Source organism: Bos javanicus, chromosome 20 (genome assembly GCF_032452875.1).
Source record: "Bos javanicus breed banteng chromosome 20, ARS-OSU_banteng_1.0, whole genome shotgun sequence".
NCBI classification, from domain to species: Eukaryota; Metazoa; Chordata; class Mammalia; order Artiodactyla; family Bovidae; genus Bos; species Bos javanicus.
Genome location: NC_083887.1, coordinates 65102512 through 65126262, shown reverse-complemented (window position 1 = coordinate 65126262; position 23751 = coordinate 65102512). Strand labels below are relative to the sequence as shown.

At 46.3% G+C, this 23751-nt stretch overlaps 1 protein-coding gene and 1 long non-coding RNA gene across 3 annotated transcripts in view; one reads left to right on the top strand and one right to left on the bottom strand.

Moving 5' to 3' along the window:
* Positions 1-23751, top strand: part of ADCY2 (adenylate cyclase 2) — a 456832-nt gene that overhangs the window by 416305 nt on the left and 16776 nt on the right. Inside the window, exons 19-22 of the mRNA XM_061393890.1 lie at positions 4573-4657; positions 7808-7966; positions 18377-18523; positions 20728-20835. Of these exons, the coding sequence (XP_061249874.1) occupies positions 4573-4657; positions 7808-7966; positions 18377-18523; positions 20728-20835 (499 nt within the window). The remainder of the gene's footprint in view (positions 1-4572; positions 4658-7807; positions 7967-18376; positions 18524-20727; positions 20836-23751) is intronic.
* LOC133233766 (uncharacterized) lies at positions 8265-18425 on the bottom strand. 2 transcript variants are annotated; one of them, XR_009731840.1, is made up of 2 exons: positions 18139-18425; positions 8265-8479 (listed from the first exon to the last, which is right to left on the bottom strand). It is a non-coding gene; the product is annotated as an uncharacterized LOC133233766 (long non-coding RNA). The 2 variants fall into 2 exon arrangements; XR_009731839.1 differs by lacking the exon at positions 18139-18425 and adding an exon at positions 15019-15137.

Genomic DNA, 23751 nt, shown 5'->3' with positions numbered 1-23751 from the left:
TCGCGGAGCTGTTTGCCTTTAGGTTAGAGACTGTTCACCAAGCACTTCCATCACCCTCACCCAATTTGTTAGGTTTCTTTGTTTTCTTGGCCTCTGGAAACCTGAGGGCCAGAGTGATGGCTCCATTAACAGCCTCAGGGTGAGGGCTGGCTGTAAATTAGTGTGTGGCTACAGGCACATTTGGGTGTCTGTGTCTCCAGAGCCCAATTTTTCAGACTGAAAAATAAGCTGTCTGGTCACATTTTGGCTAGCACTGTCAAGCGAAGAATCCTAGAGTCAGAAACTTTCTGTTATATTAGCTCTGTCTTCCATACTTCATAACAAAGTGGCAACACGACCCTAACATGGTCAAGTCCAAAGTGGATTTCACCCTAAAACTTAAAGGAGAGAGACCTCATATCCCAGTGACTGTCAATTTTATATAAATGGCCGACACAGTTGTTAATGCGTGAACTGTGTCACCTACACGAAGATGTGTTGAGGTCCAAACCCCAGTGGCTGAGGAGGTGACCTCATTTGGACATAGGGTCGTTGCACGTGTATTCAGTTACAATGTGGTCCTGCTGGTGTGCTGCTGCCTGTGCTAGGTCACACCTGACTCTGCCACCCCATGGACTGCAGCCCACCAGGCTCCTCGTTCCATGGGATTTCCCAGGCAAGAACACTGGAGTGGGCTTCCATTCCTTCTCCAGGGGATCTTCCCCACCCCAGGATCAAACGCATGTCTCCTGCAACTCCTGCATTATAGGCAGATTCTTTACTGCTGAGCCATCAGGGAGAGCAGGGTGGCCCTAATCCAATATGACTGGTGTCCTTATAAGAAGATGGCCAGGGTGGTCCGATGGTTAAGAATCCACCTTGCAGTGCAGGGGACATGGGTGCGATCCCTCATCTGGGACGATCCCACATCCACGGAGCAACTAAGCCCATGGACCACAACTGCTGAGCCTGTGCTCTAGAGCCCAGGAGCCCCAACTACTGGAGCCCACGCACCCTAGAGCCCATGCTTCACAACTGGAGAAGCCACTTCAGTGAGAAGCCCATACATCGCAACTAGAGAAAAAGCCTACACACAGCAACAAAGACCCAGCACAGCCAAAAATAGTGATTTTTAAAAAAATTATGTGGATGGAAAAAAAAGAAGAAGAAGACAGCTATATGGAGACAGACATAGGATGGGGTCAGGGGAACCACGTGATGATGAAGATGGCCATTGGAATGAAACAGTGCCCAACCAGCCACTGAAGCCAGGATGAGACAAGGATGGATTTCTCTGCAGGTTTCAGAGGGAGGGCAGCCCTGCCGGCACCCTGATTTTGAATGTCTAGCCTCCAGAACCGTGAGGTGACACATTTATGCTGATTTAAGCCATGCTGTGAGATGGTTTCAGCAGCCACAAGAAACTGATACGACCGGCCCGGTTGACTAGACGTTGCCAGAAGACATCCCGGAATCTTATTCTGTCTGTGCTGATGTCCCCTGCATGCTACCTACTCCTCTTCCTCCCAGTCTACCCTGCGTTCAGTAAGAGCAAGGAACCCAGGAATGGGCCTGTAGATGGAAAAATTCATCCTTCAAGCTTCAGGAGCCCAACAGCCCTGGCCTGTGAATGGCCCACATGGGAGAGACGGGCTCTGATTGGAGTCAGCAGTTCTTTGGGGCTGGATGAATCAAAGAAATTTTTGAGAAATCTAAATGAAATCCAAGACAGCAGGTTACAGTTCTTTCTAGTCAACCAAGAACATCAGAAAGAAATAAGGCATCTGTGTATCAGTACCCAAGTCTGTCTCATAGGCCATGTTGCACGCAATTATTTCAGAGGTCCATTGAGTTCTGCGCTTTCCAATGCACTGCCTGGGCCAGCAATGAGTCTTTCCTTGTGTGGTTTTTCTCCAAGTCCACAGTGGCACTTGCCACAATTCCTCACTAAGGCTCAGGATCTGGGAGTTATGTAGAGAAGGTCATTTCTACTCCTAAACCGACGTTTACATGTGTGAGGAGTCCCAGTAAAGGATTTTTCCCTCTAGGTTGCTTGCATGTATTTTCTGTGTGATTATCTGAAAACCCAGCCTGCCCTGAACTGCATAAGAAGGGTCTTACCTCCTCTCCATCAGTGAGAAGGATCAGAGATGGCTCTGTAAAGGTGGGGCATCCATTCCCTTATTTGGGGATTCCCTGGGGACCTGAGTTCTGATTGGTTGTATTGATTAAGCTACTGCAAGATGCTGACCTCAGAGTTAACATTTTACTCTCGGTTCAGGTTTACAGGGTGATAAGTGAAACAGTCGTGGAGCGTGTCATAACAATTTTCTCAGACCCCCTAGAATTTTAAAGTAGTAGAGTGAAGCAATATGAAAATTAAAAACAGCCCACATCAGCTTCTTGGGCAGTGTTGGCTATGTTGTACTACTTTTTTTTTTTTTTTTACTGAGTTGTGAGGCTTGTGGGATCTTAATTCCCCAACCAGGTATCAAACCCAAGCCCCAGCAGTGAAAGCACCAGAGTCCTAACCTCCGGACTACCAGGGAATTCCCTGCACCACTTTTATTAACTGGTCAGTATCCTGTCAGTATCCTTCCCAGGTGGCTCAGATGGTAAAGAATCTGCATGCAATGCAGGAGACCTGGATTCCATCCCTGGATGGGGAAGATCCCCTGGAGAAGGGAATGGCAACCCACTCCAGTATTCTGGCCTGGAGAACTCCATGGACAGAGGAGCCTGGCTGGCTACAGCCCATGGGGTTACAAAGAGTCAGACATGACTGAACAACTAAAATAAATAAAAAATCCTGTCCATGTAGCCCATATGGTGGGGGGAGGGGGGTATGAATTTAAAAGTCACTGAAGTCTGCGTTGTTTATAAACATCCGCTCCTTGCAGTCACCTCAAGTGCACTATTAGACACAGATGCCATGGGCTCAAAAAGGATCTTCATTTCTTGACCTTCTGAGCCACCAGGGAAGCAACTCTGGATCTTCATTTCTTAAAATCTGTCCTATTGAGACAGGAAAGTGACATTTCTCAGCCCACTTTATTCACAGAGAGAAACTGGTGACCTCCTTATGGCTGTTGAGCTCAATTTTTTTTTCCAGCCACAGTTGGGCTCAGGAGGAGGAAAGAGACCTGAGTACAAGCATAGCCTTTCTGGAGAGTTCTCTTACGTCTGACACCCATCAGCCACTGGGACTGGAGATTCTGTTTCCTCTTTTCTACTAGAATCCACCTGTCATTCTGCTAATGAAATTCACCAGCCTGCATTCTCTTATCTTTTTCTCTAGCTTCCTCGCCCCATTCCCTTATCACTGTATGGTTAATACTAAAAATCGTGAGTGCCACTTATAAAGTGCCTCCTGTGTGCCAGGCTGTGTGCCAGGTACATCAGTATCAGACTTACTGTCCAAGGCAGGCTACACGATGGATATCAGTACCTGCTTTGGGTGATGAGGAAGGTGAGGTTTAGAGGAGTTTATCCCAGGTGCCAAGCTCACTAGACTAGAGCAGGGGAGACATGATTCCATCCTCGTTTACTTACGTCAAAGCCCACCTGCGCTCTTGGGTACTTGATCAATTTCTCCTATGTCATCAGCCCTCGAATCTTCTATGGAGAAAAAGGAAAATCTCACCACCAGTTCAACTCACAAGCAGAAACTGATGACCTGATATTTTACACTTGATTAAATACAGGCTATGCTGTTTATGTGACATAATGCCCATACATTATCAACTTTTCTTTCTGAAGTCTCATTTACTGTGGGGAATAATCATTTGTCAGCTTCTGCAAGATTCCCCTGGGGTATCAAGTAGATTTCTCCTTGTTTGCTGAACTTGTCAGGGTTCTCCCAGAAAACAGAACCCTTATGTTGACACAAAAAAAATGGACTATCACACATGCCAAGTAGGATGAGTTTGTGGTCATTGCCTACAAGATTGTGGTAAGGATGGAGGGCTCCAGCCAGCATGGTAAGAACTCTTGGGGCAGTGGGCCAGGAACTTGGTGGGGCAGTGGGCCAGGGGTGTCCATCTGTTACACCTTTGTGATACAAAACCCCATGGAAGGAGGACTAAGAATCAACACCTGCCAGAAAGCTGTAAGAGCATGTATTATTCCTTAGTCCAAGTGGCTTATAGAAATTAAGTTCCCTACTTCATTTTTGTATCTCCTATGATCATTCATTCCTAGCACACTGTCTCTTTCTGCAAATAATTACTAAAAAAAAATACAAATCATATAATCAAACTATCCATACTGATCCCAGAAATAAAAAGAAAATATTACAAATATTCTGTTATTCTTTTATATATTTGCTAGAACTTGGTATAAAGTAAGAAATCTATAGTCATTTGGAAGATTTTTTTCTTTTACTGAGCTCTCAAAATAAGGATTATTTTGTTTTCTCTTGATGCAATCTGGGTTTGCAAATATATTTAAAATGTGTGTGTGTGTGTGTGTTTGGTTGATTGGTGTAGAATGTAGACAGGCTTTAGAGATTCTGAAATTTGTTGATGCATGAATTCTAAGTCCTATGTGTATGTTGTTTTCTCGTATTGTTCTCGTCTGTTTGTTTCTTAATAGACCAGGCATTTGGAAAGACCTAAAGACCATGGGCTCAGTATCTCTCTTTATATTTTTCATCACACTGCTTGTTCTGGGAAGACAGGTAAGAAGCTTGTTTCTTCTATAACTTCTCTAAAGTGCTGTATTAATAATACTTTGCTCCTGCACATTGCTGTTGCTTCATGCAAACAAATGTTGAAGCAGCAGCAGCAGCATCTTATAACAACAGAAAAGCAGGTAGCACAAGGTGCTTGGATGTAGACACTAGGAAAAGGCCTCTATTGCTTCCCTAAGAGGCAGACTTTGTGAATGGTAGAAATGTGAGTCAATGAATTTCCTGTGAAGCCTCAAAATAAATATGTAAGTTTTGTAAGCCTACAAAAGTATTCCCTCAATAGCTGACATTAATTGGGAAAAATGTCCCTTGCCTGGGGTTTTCATCTGCATTTCAGAAGGTATGACTTCTTTTTCTTTGAACTGGGTATTAAACATCCTTGCTGTCACTTGCAGTTATCCCTAGAAGTATGGTCCCCGGTTCAAAACTTTGGTTTTGTAATACAAATGAAATGTCCTCCTCGGCCTCTGTGCCCCTCTGGCCTCCCAGTGGAGCCTCTGGGTGCAGGACTTTGTTGGGCAATATTCTTTCTCTGCCTGCAAACAAGGACAATCACCCAAAAACTAAAAAGTATCCCATACAGCTAGCTTTACCTCAACCAACATTTTGTTTTAAGTTCTTTGATGGATAACATGAAACAGAGAAGTGGTTTATTTGGAGATAACCAAGGAAAAGGCAAGGCCAATTAAATTACATATACACCTCTAAACTGTAACATTATATGAGACGCAAACTGTCAACTGGGAGTGTGGGTCCAGCTTCCATTTCTCACCAGGAGGAAGCAATTACTGATCTCACGGTCAGGGCAGAGACCAGGCCTGTGACAATCAGTGCAGCACGTAGGGATGCCAGCCATCCTCTGCCATCTTCCTGGAGGCCACAGTGCAGCCCTCTCCAGTCTCTGGAGCGCTCCACTGTGGTCCTGACACAGAGCTCAGGAGACCTGGGTCCCCTTATCGTCATCCGCACCTCTGTCCCTGGCACAGATTCACCATGGGGAGCCAGGAGGCTGATCTTCACTCCAGAATCATTAAGTGAATGATTTACTAAGGTCCAAAGTCTTCTGGGATAACAAGCACTGTGAAGTCTGTGACACCAGGCTTCTGCATACACTTCAGGAAATGCAGCTGTATTATAAAACCTTATTATAAATAAGGTTTTCAAGTGCCATAAGAATTCATGGCCTCAGAGTTACTTCTTTTCTGAATATGTTTTAAAAAATAGCACAGACACTTTGCAACTTATTTCATTATTATTTGTCCTGATGGCTCCCCTGCCTTATGACCATCTTTCTGGAAATGATCACCATGTACGTGCTTTCTAAGAAAATGTTTATGCTAAATACTGCTTTAGGCATCTCAAAAACCTTAGTGAAGAAATAACAAAGTCCTAGACAAGAGCACCCCACTCTGGTACTCTTGCCTGGAAAATCCCATGGATGGAAGGAGCCTGGTGGGCTACACAGTCCATGGGGTTGCACAGAGTTGGACACGACTGAGTGACTTCACTTTCACTTTTCACTTTCATGCACTGGAGAAGGAAATGGCACCCCACTCCAGTGTTCTTGCCTGGAGAATCCCAGGGACGGGGGAGCCTGGTGGGCTGCCGTCTATGGGGTCGCACAGAGTCAGACACGACTGAAGCGACTTAGCAGCAGCAGCAGCAGCAGTGGCAACCTGGTGCCTGACAGTGAGGCCAAGGTCCTTGTGTGAGAGCGTTAGCATCCTTGGTGCTCAAACATACACACACTGGGCTTGCTGCCTGCCTACACTGACTCATTGGCTCTGCTCATGTTTCATTTTTCTCTGATCTTCAACCCATGTCTTCTCAAAGCCACCACCATAGATTGCTTCTGTCACTTTAGTTTAAAACCAGCCACACCACTAATTTGCCCCCCACCTTCAAAAAAATCCAAGTAAATAATCTGTTCTCCAAGTGAGAGACCTTTTCTAGTACATACATAGCATGGTTTCCATAAATACAGAATGTGGAGAAATGTAACAGTAATATAAAAAACTTTTTAAATATCTCTTTTGTAATCTTTTTTTAAAAATGCCTCCCCAGAGGAAGAGGAGTAATTTTTGTGTATATCATATATAGTTTGAATCAAACCTAATTTCAGTGAATGATCATTGCTCGTTCAGACTTTGAAATGTAATTTTTTTTTTAAATTGCCATCTGTGCCTGAGGCCATTTATGAGTGTTTTGTTTTATTTTGTGCCATTACTGGTATATCTAATCAAACCCATAAAACAAACTCGCTCCATTTGGTTCTTCTTTGCGTTTATTTGTCAGTATCTGTGCTGAGATACACTTTATTATTTAGGCCCTTCTGTTATAGGAAGATAATTCAAGGTTATTTCATTATATGAAATTGTATACATCAGAGCAGACACAAAATGATGCCAAACCAAAGAGACTCTGTGACAGTAATTGAGCCTCTCTATTTATACAATGTTAATAACAGCTGGTTTTCAAAAACTTTGAATTTTAATACATTATAAGCATGAACACATATGTGTTTACCAGCAGGCACCATCTTAATTAAATGATATAAAAATGAACTTTTGTCTAAATATAATGTCATTCTCTCAGTACAGTGCAGCCCCAAATGGAAAAACACTTACTTTTCAATGAACACTTAATTATATAATTTGTGGTAGAGGAAAACTGATTTTCAGAGATTAAAGGCAAACTGCCACGAATGAACACTATTATTTTTTAAATGCAAATCATGAAATGCACTCTCTCTACTAATGCATTTTCCAAGTTTCATTTATTCATTATTTATATTCTATCATGCCTCATTTCAAAAAATAATTCAAGCCACCTTTTATTAATATAACTGTGTAAGAAGCTTTTATGTCATCTTTTTTTTTTTTTCCTTTCAAGCCTCACTATTTCCTCTGTTCCTGAGGCTGGTTGCTTCCCAAATTTGCATTTTTGCATATCTGCGTTAGAAGGTGAATGAGAGACAGCTGGGGTAAACAGAGGGTTTGGTAGGGAGGATGACAATTCTGTTTGGGGGCGTTCTTTTTTAGATTTTGTCTCATTCTTTTTATTTTCTCTTTAAAACCTCCACTCTCCGGCAGGACAAGATGCCTATTGTTTCTTTACCTCTGTGTCCTCTTGTAACAGAATGAATATTACTGTAGGTTAGACTTCTTATGGAAGAACAAGTTCAAAAAAGAGCGGGAGGAGATAGAAACCATGGAGAACTTGAACCGAGTGCTGCTGGAGAACGTGCTTCCTGCGCACGTGGCTGAGCACTTCCTGGCACGGAGCCTGAAGAACGAGGTCAGAGAGGCGGGGCTGGTGGGGAGAGGCGGGGCTGATGTGGGGAGGCGGGGCTGATGCGGGGAGGCGGGGCTATGGGGGAGAGGCGGGGCTTACGAGGTGAGGCAGGGCTCAGAGATGTGTAAGATACTACGTGCGTTCCTATGAAATGTTCACTGATAGTTGGGAGGGAATGAGGGATCCAGAAACCTATGGATGGATGAACTTGTTAATAGAGAAGCTGAACCTTGATGACACTGATGTACACAAAGCCACAGAGTGAGAAGGCTTGTAACAGTATTTTTCTATTTAAAAAAAAAAAAACAAAAAAACAAAAAAAAACACTTTATTTTTCAATAATTAAAGTTTATGTTGAGAAGAACTTGCCTCGTGGCAGGGGAGGGGCCGGACCTTATCCCTAGTCTTTCTGGAAGTATGCTGGGCATGGTCAGCCAGTCCAGGGGCTCCATTCACTTCCTTATTTTTTCTCCTGGTGTTTTCAGCTTTCGGTAGGTTATTCAGGAACTCATTTGCCTGTGGGTCAGAGATAATGAAATCATTACATCTATTAAGGAGGAACCATCTGTTTTCGTTAACAATGTAAGAGCGTCTTTGTCTATATGTCTCGCTGTCGGTTCAGTCTATGAATTCAGCAGGTATCTAAGGTTGCCCCTGCCCTGTGTCAGGCCGGTGCTTGGCCTGCTGAGCCACAGTCCGTGGGCTTGCAAAGGGCAGACATGACTGAGTGACTGAACAACAGCTGCCGCTGCATGCAGGCCAGCGACCTTCTGTCCCCAGTGTGTCTCGGGTGCTCCCAAGACGGGGATGACATTTTCTCCCAAGTTGCCTCATCATCGCACTATTTTAATAGTTTAAGAACACACAGAGTCATCTACAGCCTTCACCACCCCCATGGGCTCCATGAGGAAGGCTGCAGAGTGGGCTTGAACCTTGGACCAGGTGCCACCTGGCTGCAAAGGCAGTTTGGGAACTTTTTCAGGACCAAGTAGGAGTCAGCACACTTCGATGAGACCAGCTCTGGACTTTGTTGCCTAGTTTGTCGTATCAAGAAGGTGAATTCTGTGGGGGTGGGGGTGGCCCCCTCCATGTCCACATTGTGCCTTGTGTGCATGAACCTGACTTAGGCAGCGAAATGATTTTCCCTGTAGTCTGCACCCATTCACCAAGCACCCAGCTTATTCCTTCATGCAGGAAACATACTCCTGACCCAGGCCAGCTGCAGCCCCGTAGGAAAACAAACAGAAGCTCAATGTCAAAGTTTTACAAACTCTTATTGCCACAGACAACTCCAAGTTCCCTCACCACATATTAGGAGTCTAGTTTTCGCTTAGGAACCCCTGATCCCCTAGGCATCATTTGATTTGCTCTGTCTAGCTGCCAACCTGACTTTGCTTCAGAGGATAGAGCTGCACACGTTGAATCTTAAATCAGGGGCATCAGGCCAATGAGACTGTCCTTGAAGTGAGTTCATTCTGCATAGCGCTGGGCTGCAAAAGGTGTGTGCTCAGTCATGTCCAACACTGGGTGACCCTGTGGACTATAACCTGCCGGGCTCCTCTGTCCATGGGACTCTCCAGGCAAGAATACTGGAGTGGGTTGCTATGCCCTCCTCTGGATGGTCTTCCTGACCCAGGGATTGAACCTGCATCTCTTGCACCTGCTGCACTGGCAGGCGGATTCTTTACCAACTGTCAATCTGGGACTGCAAAAATCTCTGTATTTCATCAGACAACACAGAACGCCCCTGGGCTGTGACTTCCCACATTTTATTACCAATTTTTGTTGGTTAGGTAAATATTAGGAGGAAGCAGGGGTGGGAAGCTACTCAAGCAGCCGCTGTGACTGTTGGGGATTAAAAAATTCCCTGCCCACCCAGTGATTAACACTCCATGTTTCCACTCCCAGCGGCATGGGTTTAATCCCTGACCAGGGGACTAAGATCCCAAATGCCACGAGACAAAAAAAAATTACAGAGAAGCCTGTCAGGCTGAAGATCAGACAGGTAATGAAGGAGGTTCTGTTGCTACAATACTCGTGGAGAATCCTGAATGCAGAAGACAGCACCCAGAATGAGGCTGAAGGAGAAAGAGAGCCTCTAGCTCCCTGCCTAAAAGATTTGAGAGCTCCCATCGGGAATCTCTTTTCCAAGAAAAGGTCATTGGAAAAGACCCTGATGCTGGGAAAGATTGAGAGCAAGAGGAGAAGGAGGTGACAGAAGATGAGCTGGTTTGATGGCATCACTGACTCCATGGACATGAATTTGAGCAAGCTCCATGAAGGACAGGGAAGCTTGGCGGGCTACAATCCATGAGGTCGCAAAGAGTTGTACACGACTTAGTGACTGAACAACAACAATAATCGTGAACCTCATAAGGGAGGGTTTTGTTTTCTGGGTTTTTCCCTGTGTTATGGAAAAACCAGAATGAACTTTGTGGCCAACCCAGTAACAAAGTTATTATAAAGAGATTCCTTAGAGTGCATAGCAAACTCCTGCCCCATCCTCTGACTTCCCTATGGATGGGCAGGCTGCCTGACTTCTCTCGGAACACAGATGACCCTTCCTGTCCACAGTTGACTTCATCCCTGGGCAGAAAAGCCCACTTCCCTGACCCGGGGATGTCTCATCCTAAGCTCATGATTCTGGGCCAGGAAGGCTGAGGTTGTTGGACCTACTGCAGCTAAACAGCGATGGGGTCTGTGCTGTTTAACAGTGTGAATATGGTCCAGGCTCCTGGCCCATCCTCGGGGTCAAGGTCAAATAGATGCCCCCTGTGTGTGATAGCGCTCTCGCCCCTTCCCACTGTGACCCCGCCCCCAAGGCTTCCCTGAGGGAAAGTGCTGCCTGTTGTTGAACATGCAGACTCTGGAACAGGATCATTCCTGGGGGCTTCCAGACCCAAACTGGGCAAGGTCATAGCCAATGCTGGGACCAGAGACGTCCCGAACCCAAGAGCAGGGCTTCCCCAAATGAAGGGATGCCCGAGGTACCAGCTACACGTGCCTGTCTCAGACTCCGGGGCCACTTTCCTCTCCTGTGAGGCCCCACTTGGCCACTGACAGCAAAGCTCTTGTCCCAGGCCTGGCCCTTCTTAGCTGTTGGACTCAGGCTCCATCCTCACAGAGGCTCTAACTAATTTCCAAAGCAGTAATTGGTGTGAAACTTGTAGAGTTGTGTCTGGCATGCAGTAAACACTCAATCTTAGTTAGCTTTCAAGCAAATATCCCAAATTTAACACAAAACTTGAGAACCACTGCCTCCTGGAATTTATCAAAATCTGTCCAGGATGTGGCTACCCTACAGCCTTTCAAGTTTGGACTAGAGTAGACAATAAAACAAACATCATCACCCTGCCGCTATCCAGAAGCATCACCTCCTTAGCTCCTTCTCTTTGGGGCAGGCTGAGCACTCACAGCTTTTGAATGCAGAGACCCAACCAAGTCTGAGCTTCTCAGGTGGTTTAGTGATAAGAAAAAATTGTCCAGTAGAGGCAAGTTTGATCCTTGGGTTGGGAAGATCTCCTGGAGGAGGGCATGGCAACCCACTCCAGTATTCTTGCCTGGAGAATCCCATGGACAGAGGAGCCTGACAGGCTATAGTCCATAGCATCACACAGAGTCCAACATGAGTGAAGCAACTTAGCACACTCGCATACAAATGGCAGTGTATCTTTCAGTTCCACGGTAAATGTTAATACTCCATGGTATTCTGGAACATTCCCTGAAAACATGACCTATGACTTCGGCTAAGACCCAGGTTTTTGGGGCTCCAAAATCACTGCAGATGGTGACTGCAGCCATGAAATTAAAAGACGCTTACTCCTTGGAAGGAAAGTTATGACAAACCTAGATAGCATATTCAAGAGCAGAGACTTTACTTTGCCAACAAAGGTCCATCTAGTCAAGGCTATGGTTTTTCCAATTGTCATATACAGATATGAGAGTTGGACTGTAAAGAAAGCTGAGTGCCGAAAAATTGATGCTCTTGAACTGTGGTGTTGGAGAAGACTCTTGAGAGTCCCTTGGACTGCAAGGAGATCCAACCAGTCCATTCTAAAGGATATTAGTCCTGAATTTCTGAAGGACTGATGTTGAAGCTGAAACCCCAATACTTTGGCCACCTGATGAGAAGAACTGACTCATTGGAAAAGACCCTGATGTTGGGAAAGATTGAACACAGGAGGAGAAGGGGATGACAGAGGATAAGATGGTTGGATAGCATCACCGACTCAATGGATATGAGTTTGAATAAACTTCGGGAGTCGGTGATGGACAGGGAGGCCTGGCGTGCTGCAGTCCATGGGGTGGCAAAGAGTCAGATACAACTGAACAACCGAACTGAACTGAACTGAAGACCCATGTTAACAAAGAGCCTTTTGATTCTCCACCTGCCATATGCACATGCAGACAAAACTCCTCTCCCTTCAGAAGTACAGAATAAAGAATGATTTAATGATAGTAATCCCCAAAAGATTTTGCTTTTGATTTAAGACTGTTCACTGCACCTGTGCTCCAGATCTGTGCCAGAGAGCTGCTGTGTCCAGCTTTGCAGGCTCTTCTTCTCCCTTCCCCAGGGCACTGGTTTCCCTTAAGGCATCCCAAGGTTCTCCACCAGCTGCTGACCGTCCTTACCAGGTCTGAACCCTCAGGCCATTCAGAGTCTGGACCGAGCTCTGTGCGCCCAGACGGAGCCCACAGGTTTACAAAGCCTTTGCTCCAGACTGCTGCACTGTGGCAGGAGCGGGGCTGAGAGGTCCCTAAAATAGACATCCCGGCCGGCTCCCGTCCCTTGTTGAAGAAAACCACATTTTCTCCTCAGTTGCCCCTTTGCCGAGTCCCCAGTGGTCAGGGTTGTGTGTGATTTTTGAACCAGGCAGCCTCACTGTGCAATAGCTGAGGCTTGACCAAAACAAGATACAGGAGCTTCCCTGGTGACTCAGTGGTTAATATAAAAAAAAAAAAAAAAAAAAACGCCTGCCAATGCAAGAGACACAGGTTCGAACCCCGATCTGGGAAGATCCCACATGCCTCGGAGCAATTAAGACCATGCCTCACAACTACTGAGCCTGTGCTCGAACTGCAGGAAGCCCAGGAATCACAGCTATTGAAGCCCACAAGGCTTAGAGCCTGTGCTCTGCAATAGGAGAAACCACCGTGATGAGAAGCCTGTGCACAACTCAAGAGTGGTCCGTGCTCGCCGCAACTAGAGAAGAGCCCCAGCAGCAGCAAAAACCCAGCACAGCCAAAAATAAATCAATTAATTTAATTAAAAAAAATTAGACACAGATGTCACTGTGGGTACAGGGTGGGAGGGTGAGGAGGTCACCAGGCAGGCAAAGAGCTTCCCCTTCTCAGCTATCTACCCCCTCTCAACACCCAGGCAGCTCTCTCAACCTGTTCTTGCAGTCAGGCTAGAAAACCACAGGGGCTGAGAGATGCTTCTGTGCTTTCTAATGACTTGACTCCCCTGAAGACTTCAGACACAAGCTGGCAGGCTGAGCATAAACACAGGCCACCTGGGGGAGGAGAAAGGTGGGAACATCTCCTCCCAGCTGTGGCCTGAGTCAGCAAGAGAAAGTGCCAGGCCCAGACTCTGAACCCCAAGCTTGTGGCAGTTCTGACCATCTTCCAGGGCACACCAAGCAGACCTCTCCATACCTGGGCATAAGCTGCACCAACCACACTTTGTTCTCCTGATCTCTGCTTCCCTCTCCTCTCCAGCCCAACTCTAAGCTCCTTAGGGAAGGGCTCATGTTGTCTCTCTGTGTCCCTAATACCTGGTGTGAAGCCTGCCTGCAGCAGGCCCCCTTGAGGCTGTGTGCGTGCCTGTGTGTCTATACAGCAGATGCTAAAGTGAATACCAGCCCATGACACCGAGAGACAGGAGGACTCATATCCCAAAGGGAGTGCTGCACAACTCTCAGCTCTTCACTCCCAGGCACACCAGGGGCGGGGGGGCGGTGGGGGGGAGGGATCAGAGGCAGAATGTAGTGAGAAGGGAGCGCCCTCCGCAAAGGACGTGAGAAGTCCTCCCTTCATGTCTCAAAACTGGGCCAAAATGGACCACTCATCCTGATGCGAAAACTGACTAAAAAAAGACCCTGATGCTGGGAAAGATTGAAGGCGGAGAAGGGGATGACAGAGGATGAGCTGGTTGGATGGCATCACCGACACAATGGACATGAGTTTGAGTGAGCTCTGGGAGTTAGTGATGGACAGGGAGGCCTGGCATGATGCAGTCCATGGGGTCGCAAAGAGTTGGACACGACTGAGTGACTGAACTGAGTGACAGCCTGGGATGCGTACCTTAGATTTGTGTCTCTGAGTGGTCCTGGGGCAGCAGCACCGTCAAGGGGGCACAGATGCCTGGTGGGTTCCTGATGGGTGGGTGGGGCAGGGGTGGGGGGCAGGGCTGATGGGAGTGTCTGGGCCAAGACAGTTGGAAGGCTGTAGGTAGGGACTCTGAAGGTTGGGAGGGCAAAGCATGCTGACTGTCTCCAGCGAGCCAGCAAGAGAAAGACAGTTGGTGTGGGGTCCTTTTAGATCCTGTTTGGAAAAGCTGCTTGTAGGTCCCAATAGAGAAGCTAGAAGAATAACCAGAAAGCCGGGGGTGAAGACAATAATCATGAGTAAGAGGGGAGGGCGTGGTCCATGTCAAGGGAAGCTTGGCAGATTGTCCCATGATCAGGGAAGTGATGGGGTGTCTCCAAATAACCCAGGGAAATGGCCACCAGGCTTAAGTTCATAGTTGAAGTTCAAGGAACTGTGATGTAGTTAATGGGACGTGTTCCTTCTCCAGAAGACACTTCTTTTTTTCCTTGTTCTCCACCCCTGGGGTGCTTTGGAAAACCTGACTAGCCATCTAGGGAGGGGTCAGAGCAGAAACACGAGGAGCAGAGATAGAGAAGCCAACCATGGCCTTTTTCACTCTGCAGACACCCTCCCCCAGGAGGCCCACACTGGGGAAGGAGAAAGCCACACATCCCATGGGGATCTAAGTTTTGACTTCTCGTTATATTGGATACTTAAATTATTGATGACAGGACCCATGTTACCTGGGAATAGCAAGAAGAGTCGTGGAGTTAGCCCAAGTTTTCATCCAGAGTTAGGAAAAAAAAAAAAAAAAACAACTAAATCTCACTCAATAAACTGTAAAGGACAGCAGGTACAGAAGTGCAGTTGCTTCGTGATGGTTTTTCTGTAACTTGAGCTTCTTCAGGAGAATGGTGACATTTGAGTGAATGTTGGAATGGCATCTACGCTTCCCATTCCAAAGCTCGGTGAGATTCTTTTTGGCAGCTGTGTGCTGGACAAGGGTCACCCGTGCTAGACCCTGAATTCCAAAATCTCCTCCAAGGCTTTCCACCTACCCTAGCCTCACCCTAGGTCCTCTGGAAGGATAAGATAAGCTCAGGTCACCAACCAATCTGGCTCCAAGCCCAACCCAAAGACCTGAAGGAATCTCTCTTGAGTTTAGGGTATGGTTCTAAAACCTGCAAGTTTCACTAGCTCTAGTGAATCTGTAAAGCTTCTCATCAGCGAAGTTGCCCTAATTCTCCAGAATAGCCCTGTGGCAACCCTGAGCCAGGAACTAGAGAGTCAGGGATCCCCACTCACTCAACAGTGTATTTGTATTAGTATTTCCGTGTATTTCCACGGAGGCTCCAAGTGACCCATTTGTCAAAAGAGGGTGGGTAAGCAGTTTGCAGTCCCAGTCCCAGCAGCACTTATAGCCTGCAGAGCACCAGGCCAGGACTCCAGAGATTAACAATTCTTTTTTCTAAGCCGGTGGGAGCCTTGGTGCGTCACTGAACTCCCTTGAACTAACAATTCCTCATTTGTCCTGTGATTCTTAATCAAGGCTGCACAACAGGATAACCCATGGAGCTTTACAAAAAGATGTGCATTCTCAGAGCACGCCCCAGGGGCAAGGTTCAGTTGGTCATGGGGAGGCCCCGGTGTCACCTTCTTGAAAGTTTCATTGGTGACTCTCCCAGGCATTCCTGTTGAAGACTGGAATAAGATGACCCATCAGGCCCCTTCCAGCTTCAGTAACCTAGGTCTTCTGGGGCAAGAGTTCAGAGGACAATTCTGAGAGTGTCAACCTGAAGATATTTTATCAGACCCCAAATCAGCACAGTTAAAATCGTCCCTCATGGCTTCCCTGGTGGCTCAGAGGTTAAAGCGTCTGCCTGAAATGTGGGAGACCTGGGTTCAATCCCTGTGTCGGGAAGATCCCCTGGAGAAGGAAATGGCAACCCACTCCAGTATTCTTGCCTGGAGAATTCCATGGACCGGAGGAGCCTGGTGGGCTACAGTCCACGGGGTCGCAAAGAGTCTGACTCGACTGAGTGACTTCACTTTCACTTTCATTTCCAAACTGCCAGTCAGTTCAGTCTTGCATTTCCTTATCCCCCACCCCAGACACTGGAAAGACCCCAGGGGAGAGAAGAAAGGCAAAGTGACATGAAGCTACAAGTGACTCAGGGCCCCATGCTGCCCCCAATTCAGGCCGCACAGTGTGTGGTCACCAGGAAATGCAGGGTGAAGTGTACAGCGTAGTATTTGTAAGAGTGAAGTCTACATCAGACTTGGTAGCCTTGGGAAAGTATTGTAACTGCTCTGCCTAAAATTCTCGTCAGGGGCAAGTTAATGCTGGTAGTTCAGAGGGGCGCACATCCTGCCACGCAGTGGGCATTCAGTCAGTGCTGGCGATTGTCGTGTGCATTCTTGTCATCATCACCATTCCCCTGAGGGTCACTTCGGCTGATGTCAGCAGATGCCAGGGAAACGCAAGGTACAGAAAATATATCCTTGCCTTGCTTGATGTACCCCTTTTCATAAAGAGTGGGGAAGTCTGTGGAGCCTACACTACTTTTAGGAAACTGGCATTTTTAACTAGAGCAGGCTTCCAGGGGCTTTTCTCTCCCCCATTACCTTGGCACCCTGGCTTAGTCAGTGTTACTGCAACCTAAACTTGACAGTCACACATGCCACAGAGTATCTTTCCAGGATATGAATGTGCACAAAAACCACCTTTCAGAGAGAGGAAGTACAGGTCTGCACAAAGAGCCAACCTAACCATATTGAGAGCAGAGTAGAAAAGGAAAACCTTAAGTCTGTTGTTCACGTATTTTATACAGATTGTGAGACCGTAACAGAAGGCATTACAGGATGGTTGGCTCTGGAAATAAGAAGATGACAGAAGTGTAGCTTTCCCAGGAAGCAGTTATGTCTTGCCACGGGTCACCATTGCCCCAATATGTTCCTTATGAGACCTCTATGGAGGAAGAATGATTTTTCTGAGAGGTCACCAAACTTTGGAGTTACGGTGCTGTCAGAGTGCCCACTCCCTGGTAATGGATTCATCAGGGTGCCCCAGAAAGCAGAACACACTGGTAACAGTCATGCAGGGTGGATCCCCTTGGTCTAGCGGGCAAACAGGAAGTGCCATTTGGGAGCTTTCTCCCCTCCGCTCAGAGGCCGCCATCTTGTTTAACAGAACTCTCCTCATGGTTCTGGGTGGAGTGCTTCTCATCATGCACTGCGCCCACATTGGCGCCTGGCCATTCTGCCTGTGTCAGGCCATCCAAGGGCCCCGAGGAGCCAGCACCAGTGGAAGAGCAGATCCTCGGCCCCCCAGGACCAGCTCCTGCGCCCACGTAGTGACCCTTTCTTTATGAAATCCCCGCTGAACTTGAAGGTTTCTCTGTGTGTTGGGAAAATTATGGCAACACCTTGAAACTGTACTTACAAGACATTTTAATCATGTCTGTGCATAAAGAACTATGAGCCTGTATTACTCTAAAGAGAAAAATTCACAACACACTCCAATCCAAAGGATGTAGCTATAACGAGTCACGTTAGGACAGTGTCATAGTTTGGAAAATCATTTTGTTTCCCTTTAGTTGTTTAGAGAACATTTTTTTTCCCCTAAGCAAAAAGTCTATCAGTTCCCTTCAGTTCAGTCACTTAGTCGTGTCCGACTCTTTGCGACCCCGTGAACCGCAGCACGCCAGGCCTCCCTGTCCATCACCAACTCCCGGAGTCCACCCAAACCCATGTCCATGGAGTCGGTGATGGCATCCAACCATCTCATCCTCTGTCGTCCCCTTCTGTGGTCTCTTGTAATTGTCTACCATAGAGAGGGCAGAGAGGGGTGAGCGGAAGGGCACCTCATACTAGCTGGTAGTGACAGTGGCTGTGTGGCGTCGATGATTCTGAGCCTGAATCCAGCCCGCCGGAAGCCTTCACCTGTGCTCAGTGAAATAGGCCGGGGACGAGAGGGCGGGGCGGGCGCAGTGGCCACTGGGTGATTTCTTCACCAGTCCTGACATAAAGAAGCACTTGCACTAGGAACAGCTTTCCTTGAAAAGTTTCCTAGTGCTCAGCAGTTCCTTTTCTCCTGGGCAGGAGTTATACCACCAGTCCTACGACTGCGTCTGCGTCATGTTTGCCTCCATTCCTGATTTCAAAGAATTCTATACAGAATCGGACGTGAACAAGGAGGGTTTGGAATGCCTTCGGCTCCTGAACGAGATCATTGCCGACTTTGATGATGTAGGTATTAAGAGTTACCCTTCAGCCTGGGTGGGTGGTGAATGGATACATGTGTGTGTGTGTATATATATATGGTTGAGTCCCTTTGCTGTCCACCTGAAGCTATCACAGCATTGTTAATCGGCTATACTCCAATACAAAATGCATGCTAAGTCGCTTCAGTCGTGTCTGACTCTTGGCAACCCTATGGACTATAGCCCCCAGGCTCCTGTGTCCATGGGATTCTCCAGGCAAGAATACTGGAGTGGGTTGCCACGCCTCCTCCAGGAGATCTTCCTGACCCAGGGATTGAACCTGAGTCCCAATACAAAATAAAAAGTTAAAAAAAGAAAAAAAAGAGTTACCCCTGATGGGCAGAGGTGACCCCAGCCCCACACTCTGACATTCCTGTGGACTGGCACATTTGAAGTTAGTGCAATATCATGGCATATCTGAAAACTCATCCTTTGGCAAAATTGCTGGTGGTTGGCGTTAATCTTTTTACTCTATTTAGGTTACTAATTTTGGTGAGGCAAACACATACTATTTGCAAAGCTGATGTGATTGCTAGGAACAACTACCAAAATCCGTTCAATAATACCTTTCCAGTATGCTCATAAATTTTCTTGAAAGGCCTGAACTCCAAGGAAAATACTTGCGCATATCTTTATACATAAAAAAGATAATGAATATATTTATCATAGTGGATTATTGGCATGTCTCTCTGTATAGACTCCAAGGTCTCTGTCAGATATCAACTTGAAGTGTGCATGGATGGCCTACTTTATTATTGAAAAAGCAATATGAATGCAGTACAATATATTTTAGAAAGGACAAAGTATATGTCTTAGATTTTGAAATAGATGTCATTTTTCAATTTTCTGCCTACCAAGGGAACAACGTGCTTTGTTTTCTAGGAAGAACAAACAGACTCCTGATATGAAAGATATGGATGCTACACCATTTTTAATAATATCGTGCAAATATAGGAAAAATTGACATCAGTGAACATAGGTTCATCGTGATTAATGGAACTTTGAAATACAGTGATGAATGATGTAATAGGAAGGTCTTAGGCCAAGCATCTAAATGCGTTTCTCTACTACCACCGTTGTTACCTCGAGGTTGACTCAAGACTTGTGGTGAAGTAATGACAACTGGAGGCTTCCACTGTTATGCTGGGTCCCTAGAGGAAAATGGGGGCATATTTCCTCCAGCTGTTCCTCTGTAAAATAGATGTTCTCCAGCATTAGTGTCCTTGCAGGTTTGATTGGCTCATAGAGATGTGAGAATGAGATTTGCTCACCTATCTTAGATTCTCTAACATGGAACCACCTCTGAAAGCAGGAGTACCAAGGAAGGCTCTAGAAGGTGTTCTCAGCCTTCTGTCCCTGCCATTGTCCTGCTGAGCAGATACAGAACCTTCCAGAGTTTCCTTCATTTGCTCTCTCCATCTGGTCTTTCTCTTTCCTACCACTTATCTTATTTCTACCTTTCTTCCATCCCACCCTAAAGCTTAATATAGTGGATGGGGAGGAGCCCAGTAAGAAACTGATTATTGGTGCCAGAAGCTGAGACAAAAAAATAAATTAGGAGCAGGGCTAATAGGAGGAGCCATTCTAGATCTTTATTCCTCCACTCCAAGTTTTCAGAGGGCAAAGGCCAGTCCCTGGCACCGCGTGTCGTGTGCTGTGCTGTGCTAAGTTGCTTCAGTCGTGTACGACGCTTTGTGACCCTATGGACTGTAGTCCCCAGGCTCTGTCCATGGGATTCTCCAGGCAAGAATGAAGTGCCATGCCCTTCTCCAGCCCCAGCACTATAACTGGTCATAAATTACCCTCACCATTCAGGGAAGACCTCACACTTTGAATCATTTTGTATTTAGGCGCTTCAAACACAAGAGTGGGGAAATGTATTTGAGGAAAATTTGAAAATTTAATGAGGCAATTATCACTCACATGATAGGCTATTCTGCTTTCTTCACTAGGAAATTCTGAAAAATAATTTGTGTTAACTGGAAGTAAATTATTATACTGTATTTTCTTCCAAGGACACATGCTTTGTGAAATTGATGAAGTGTGCTTTCCCCAAGATGCCCAGGGTCAAAGGGTGAATAAATGGTGCCCTGTTCCCGTGACTGAGCACTAGAATTTGAGAAAGTCTCTTAAGTGTTTGGCATTGGGTCAGCACCCACATGAGTAACTATGATTCTCATTGCTTCCCAGCTGCTCTCCAAGCCGAAGTTCAGTGGCGTTGAAAAGATCAAGACCATCGGCAGCACGTACATGGCAGCGACAGGTCTGAGCGCGGTGCCCAGCCAGGAGCACGCCCAGGTACACACGTGTCAGTGGCACCCAGCACACGTGAGCCTTGGCTCCGCCCACAGGTCATCCATGAGCCAAAACAGTCATGCAGTGGCCCATACATTGTACTTTAAGCACAACCCAAACCTCAGTGATTAGGTCTCATGAGAAAAGATGAGAATTCTGGAGGCTTCTGTGGGTGTGTTCACTGAACCCCTTTCTCTGGCAGACAAGGTAGAAAAAACAAGGCAGTTGCTTAATACCCGATAAATATACAAGAAAGGAGATTTCAGTTCAGTTCAGTTCAGTCACTCAGTCGTGTCCGACTCTTTGCGACCCCATGAATCACAGCATGCCAGGCCTCCCTGTCCATCACCAACTCCTGGAATTCACACAAACTCATGTGCATCAAGTCGGTGATGCAGGGTGACTCATTATAGGTGGCTCAGATGGTAAAGAATCTGCCTGCAGTGCAGGAGACCCGGGTTCAATCCGTGGGTCGAGAAGATGCCCTGGAGAAGGGAAAGGCTACTCACTCCAGTATTCTTGCCTGGAGACTCCCATGGACGGAGGAGCCTGATGGGCAACGGTCCATGGGGTCGAAGAGTTGGACACAACTGAACAAATTTCAGTTTTATTACAGGAAGGCTCCTGGGCTTTTTATTTAAAGCAATTTGCTCAAAAAACATGCTGACCACCTAGAAATTTGGTTGAAAAGGTGGTTTGGTCAAAATTGAGTATCCTCACTCAACTAGGGTTTTTGAAGAGGGTTTTCTATTAAGTTGTATTTTGTTTCTGTGTGTGTATAGATATGTTTTGTTAACTTGTGGGTCAATAACAAGACCTGTTTCCCTTCAGGACAGTGGGCTCCCTGATGGGCACCAGCATATTTGCATGGGGCAGACAGAGGTGGTAGGTACAGCACAGGGAAACGGAACTTACCAGAACATGGCTTGCTGGAGGCGGGTGGATTCCCCCAAAGAGAGAAAGAGCTCGGACGCACCTCATGTGCTCAGTTTCCACTTCACCGCCACCTTCTAAGCTGCTAGCCCCCTAACAAGAGAGGGACAGAGGGACAGCAACTTGCTCAGATAGGGCTCCCCAGGAACATCAAGAAAGGGCATTCTTCCTCGATAACATTTGTGGGCGGAGAAGAGAATGTGAAATATCTGACTCAAGGTTAACATAGGTGTTTTTTTCAAGTGAGAGAGGTAATATATGTCCCACATGCTCTTCTACTTAGGTGTCACTTCCACGTTATTATTTCATGGGTACAGACTACTTCAGGCTTCCCAGATGGCGCTAGTGGTAAAGAACTCACCTGCAATAAGAGACATAAGAGGCACTGGTTCGATCCCTGGGTCAGGAAGATCCCCTGGAGGAAGGCATGGCAACCCACTCCAGTATTCTTGCCTGGAGAATCCCCATGGACAGAGGAGCCTGGCGGGCTACAGTCCATGGGGTCGCAAAGAGTCAGACACAACTGAAGCAACTTAGCACACAGGCACAAATTACAAGTAATAAGGAGCAGTAACAAGCAATAAAAGGAACTTTGGAAAAATCTTAAGCTCTGAGCAGTGCCCTCCCAAGCCATCGTGATGCCTGATGCAGAAGGAAAAAAGGGCACCCCTGTTTATGGGGTGTTACGTATATTTAAGGATTGTGTTTTTATTGCCAGAACATTCAAGTGTTGAAGAACTATTGGAAAATTGGGCAATAAAGGTATTAAAAATGTACAACATTGTTTTCATTTTAAATATATTATTGATACCAAAAATAGAGCTAATTGTAGTTTTACTTTCCCAGCTTTAATGGAAGAAAACTTACACGTTTTTCAGCATCTTTAATGTTCTGAAAAAACTAACCATTAAAAAACTAACATAAAATTATGTAAACAGGAACATTTTCATGTGTTTCTTACCCTGCATGCAGATTAGAGCAGGTGCCCAAGAGTTTGATGCTGTGAAAGATTGAGGGCAGGAGGAGGAGGGGGCGACAGAGAATGAAATGGTTGGATATCATCACTAACTCAATGGACATGAGTTTGAGCAAGCTCTGGGAGATTGTGAAGGACAGGGAAGCCTAGTGTGCTGCAGTCCATGGGGTGGCAGAGTCGGACATGAAAGAGCGACTGAACAACTGGTCTTAAGTCGCATTCCCCAAAGTCCCAGCAGGGGGCGCTGTGCAGAGCAATTCAATTCAGTTCAGTCTCTCAGTTGTGTCTGACTCTGCAACCCCATGGACTGCAGCATACCAGGCTTCCCTGTCCATCACCAATTCCTGGAGTTTATTCAAACTCATGTCCATTAAGTCTGTGATGGCATCCAGCCATCTCATACTCTGTCAGCCCCTTCTCCTCCTGCCTTCAATCTTTCCCAGCATCCAGGTCTTTTCAAATAAGTCAGTTCTTCACATCAGGGGGCCAGAGTATTGGAGTTTCAGCTTCAGCATCAGTCCTTCCAATGAATATTAAGCACTGATTTCCTTTAGGACTGAGTGGTTTGATCTCCTTACTGTCCAAGGGACTCTCAAGAGTCTTCTCCAACACCACAGTTAAAAGCATAAATTCCTCAGCACTCAGCTTTCTTTATAGTCCAATTCTCACATCCATACATGACTACTGGAACAATCATAGCTTTGACTAGACGGGCCTTTGTCAGCAACGTAATGTCTCAGCTTTTTAATATACTGTCTAGGTTGGTCATAACTTTTCTTTCAAGGGCAGGCGTCTTTTAATTTCATGGCTGCAGTCACCATCTGCAGTGATTTTGGAGCCCAAAAAATATAGCCTCTCACTGTTTCCACTGTTTCCCATCCATTTGCTATGAAGTAATGGGACTGGATGCCATGATCTTAGTTTTCTGAATGTTGAGTTTTAGGCCAACTTTTCACTCTCCTCTTTCACTCTCATCCAGAGGCTCTTCAGCTCTTCGCTTTCTGCAACTA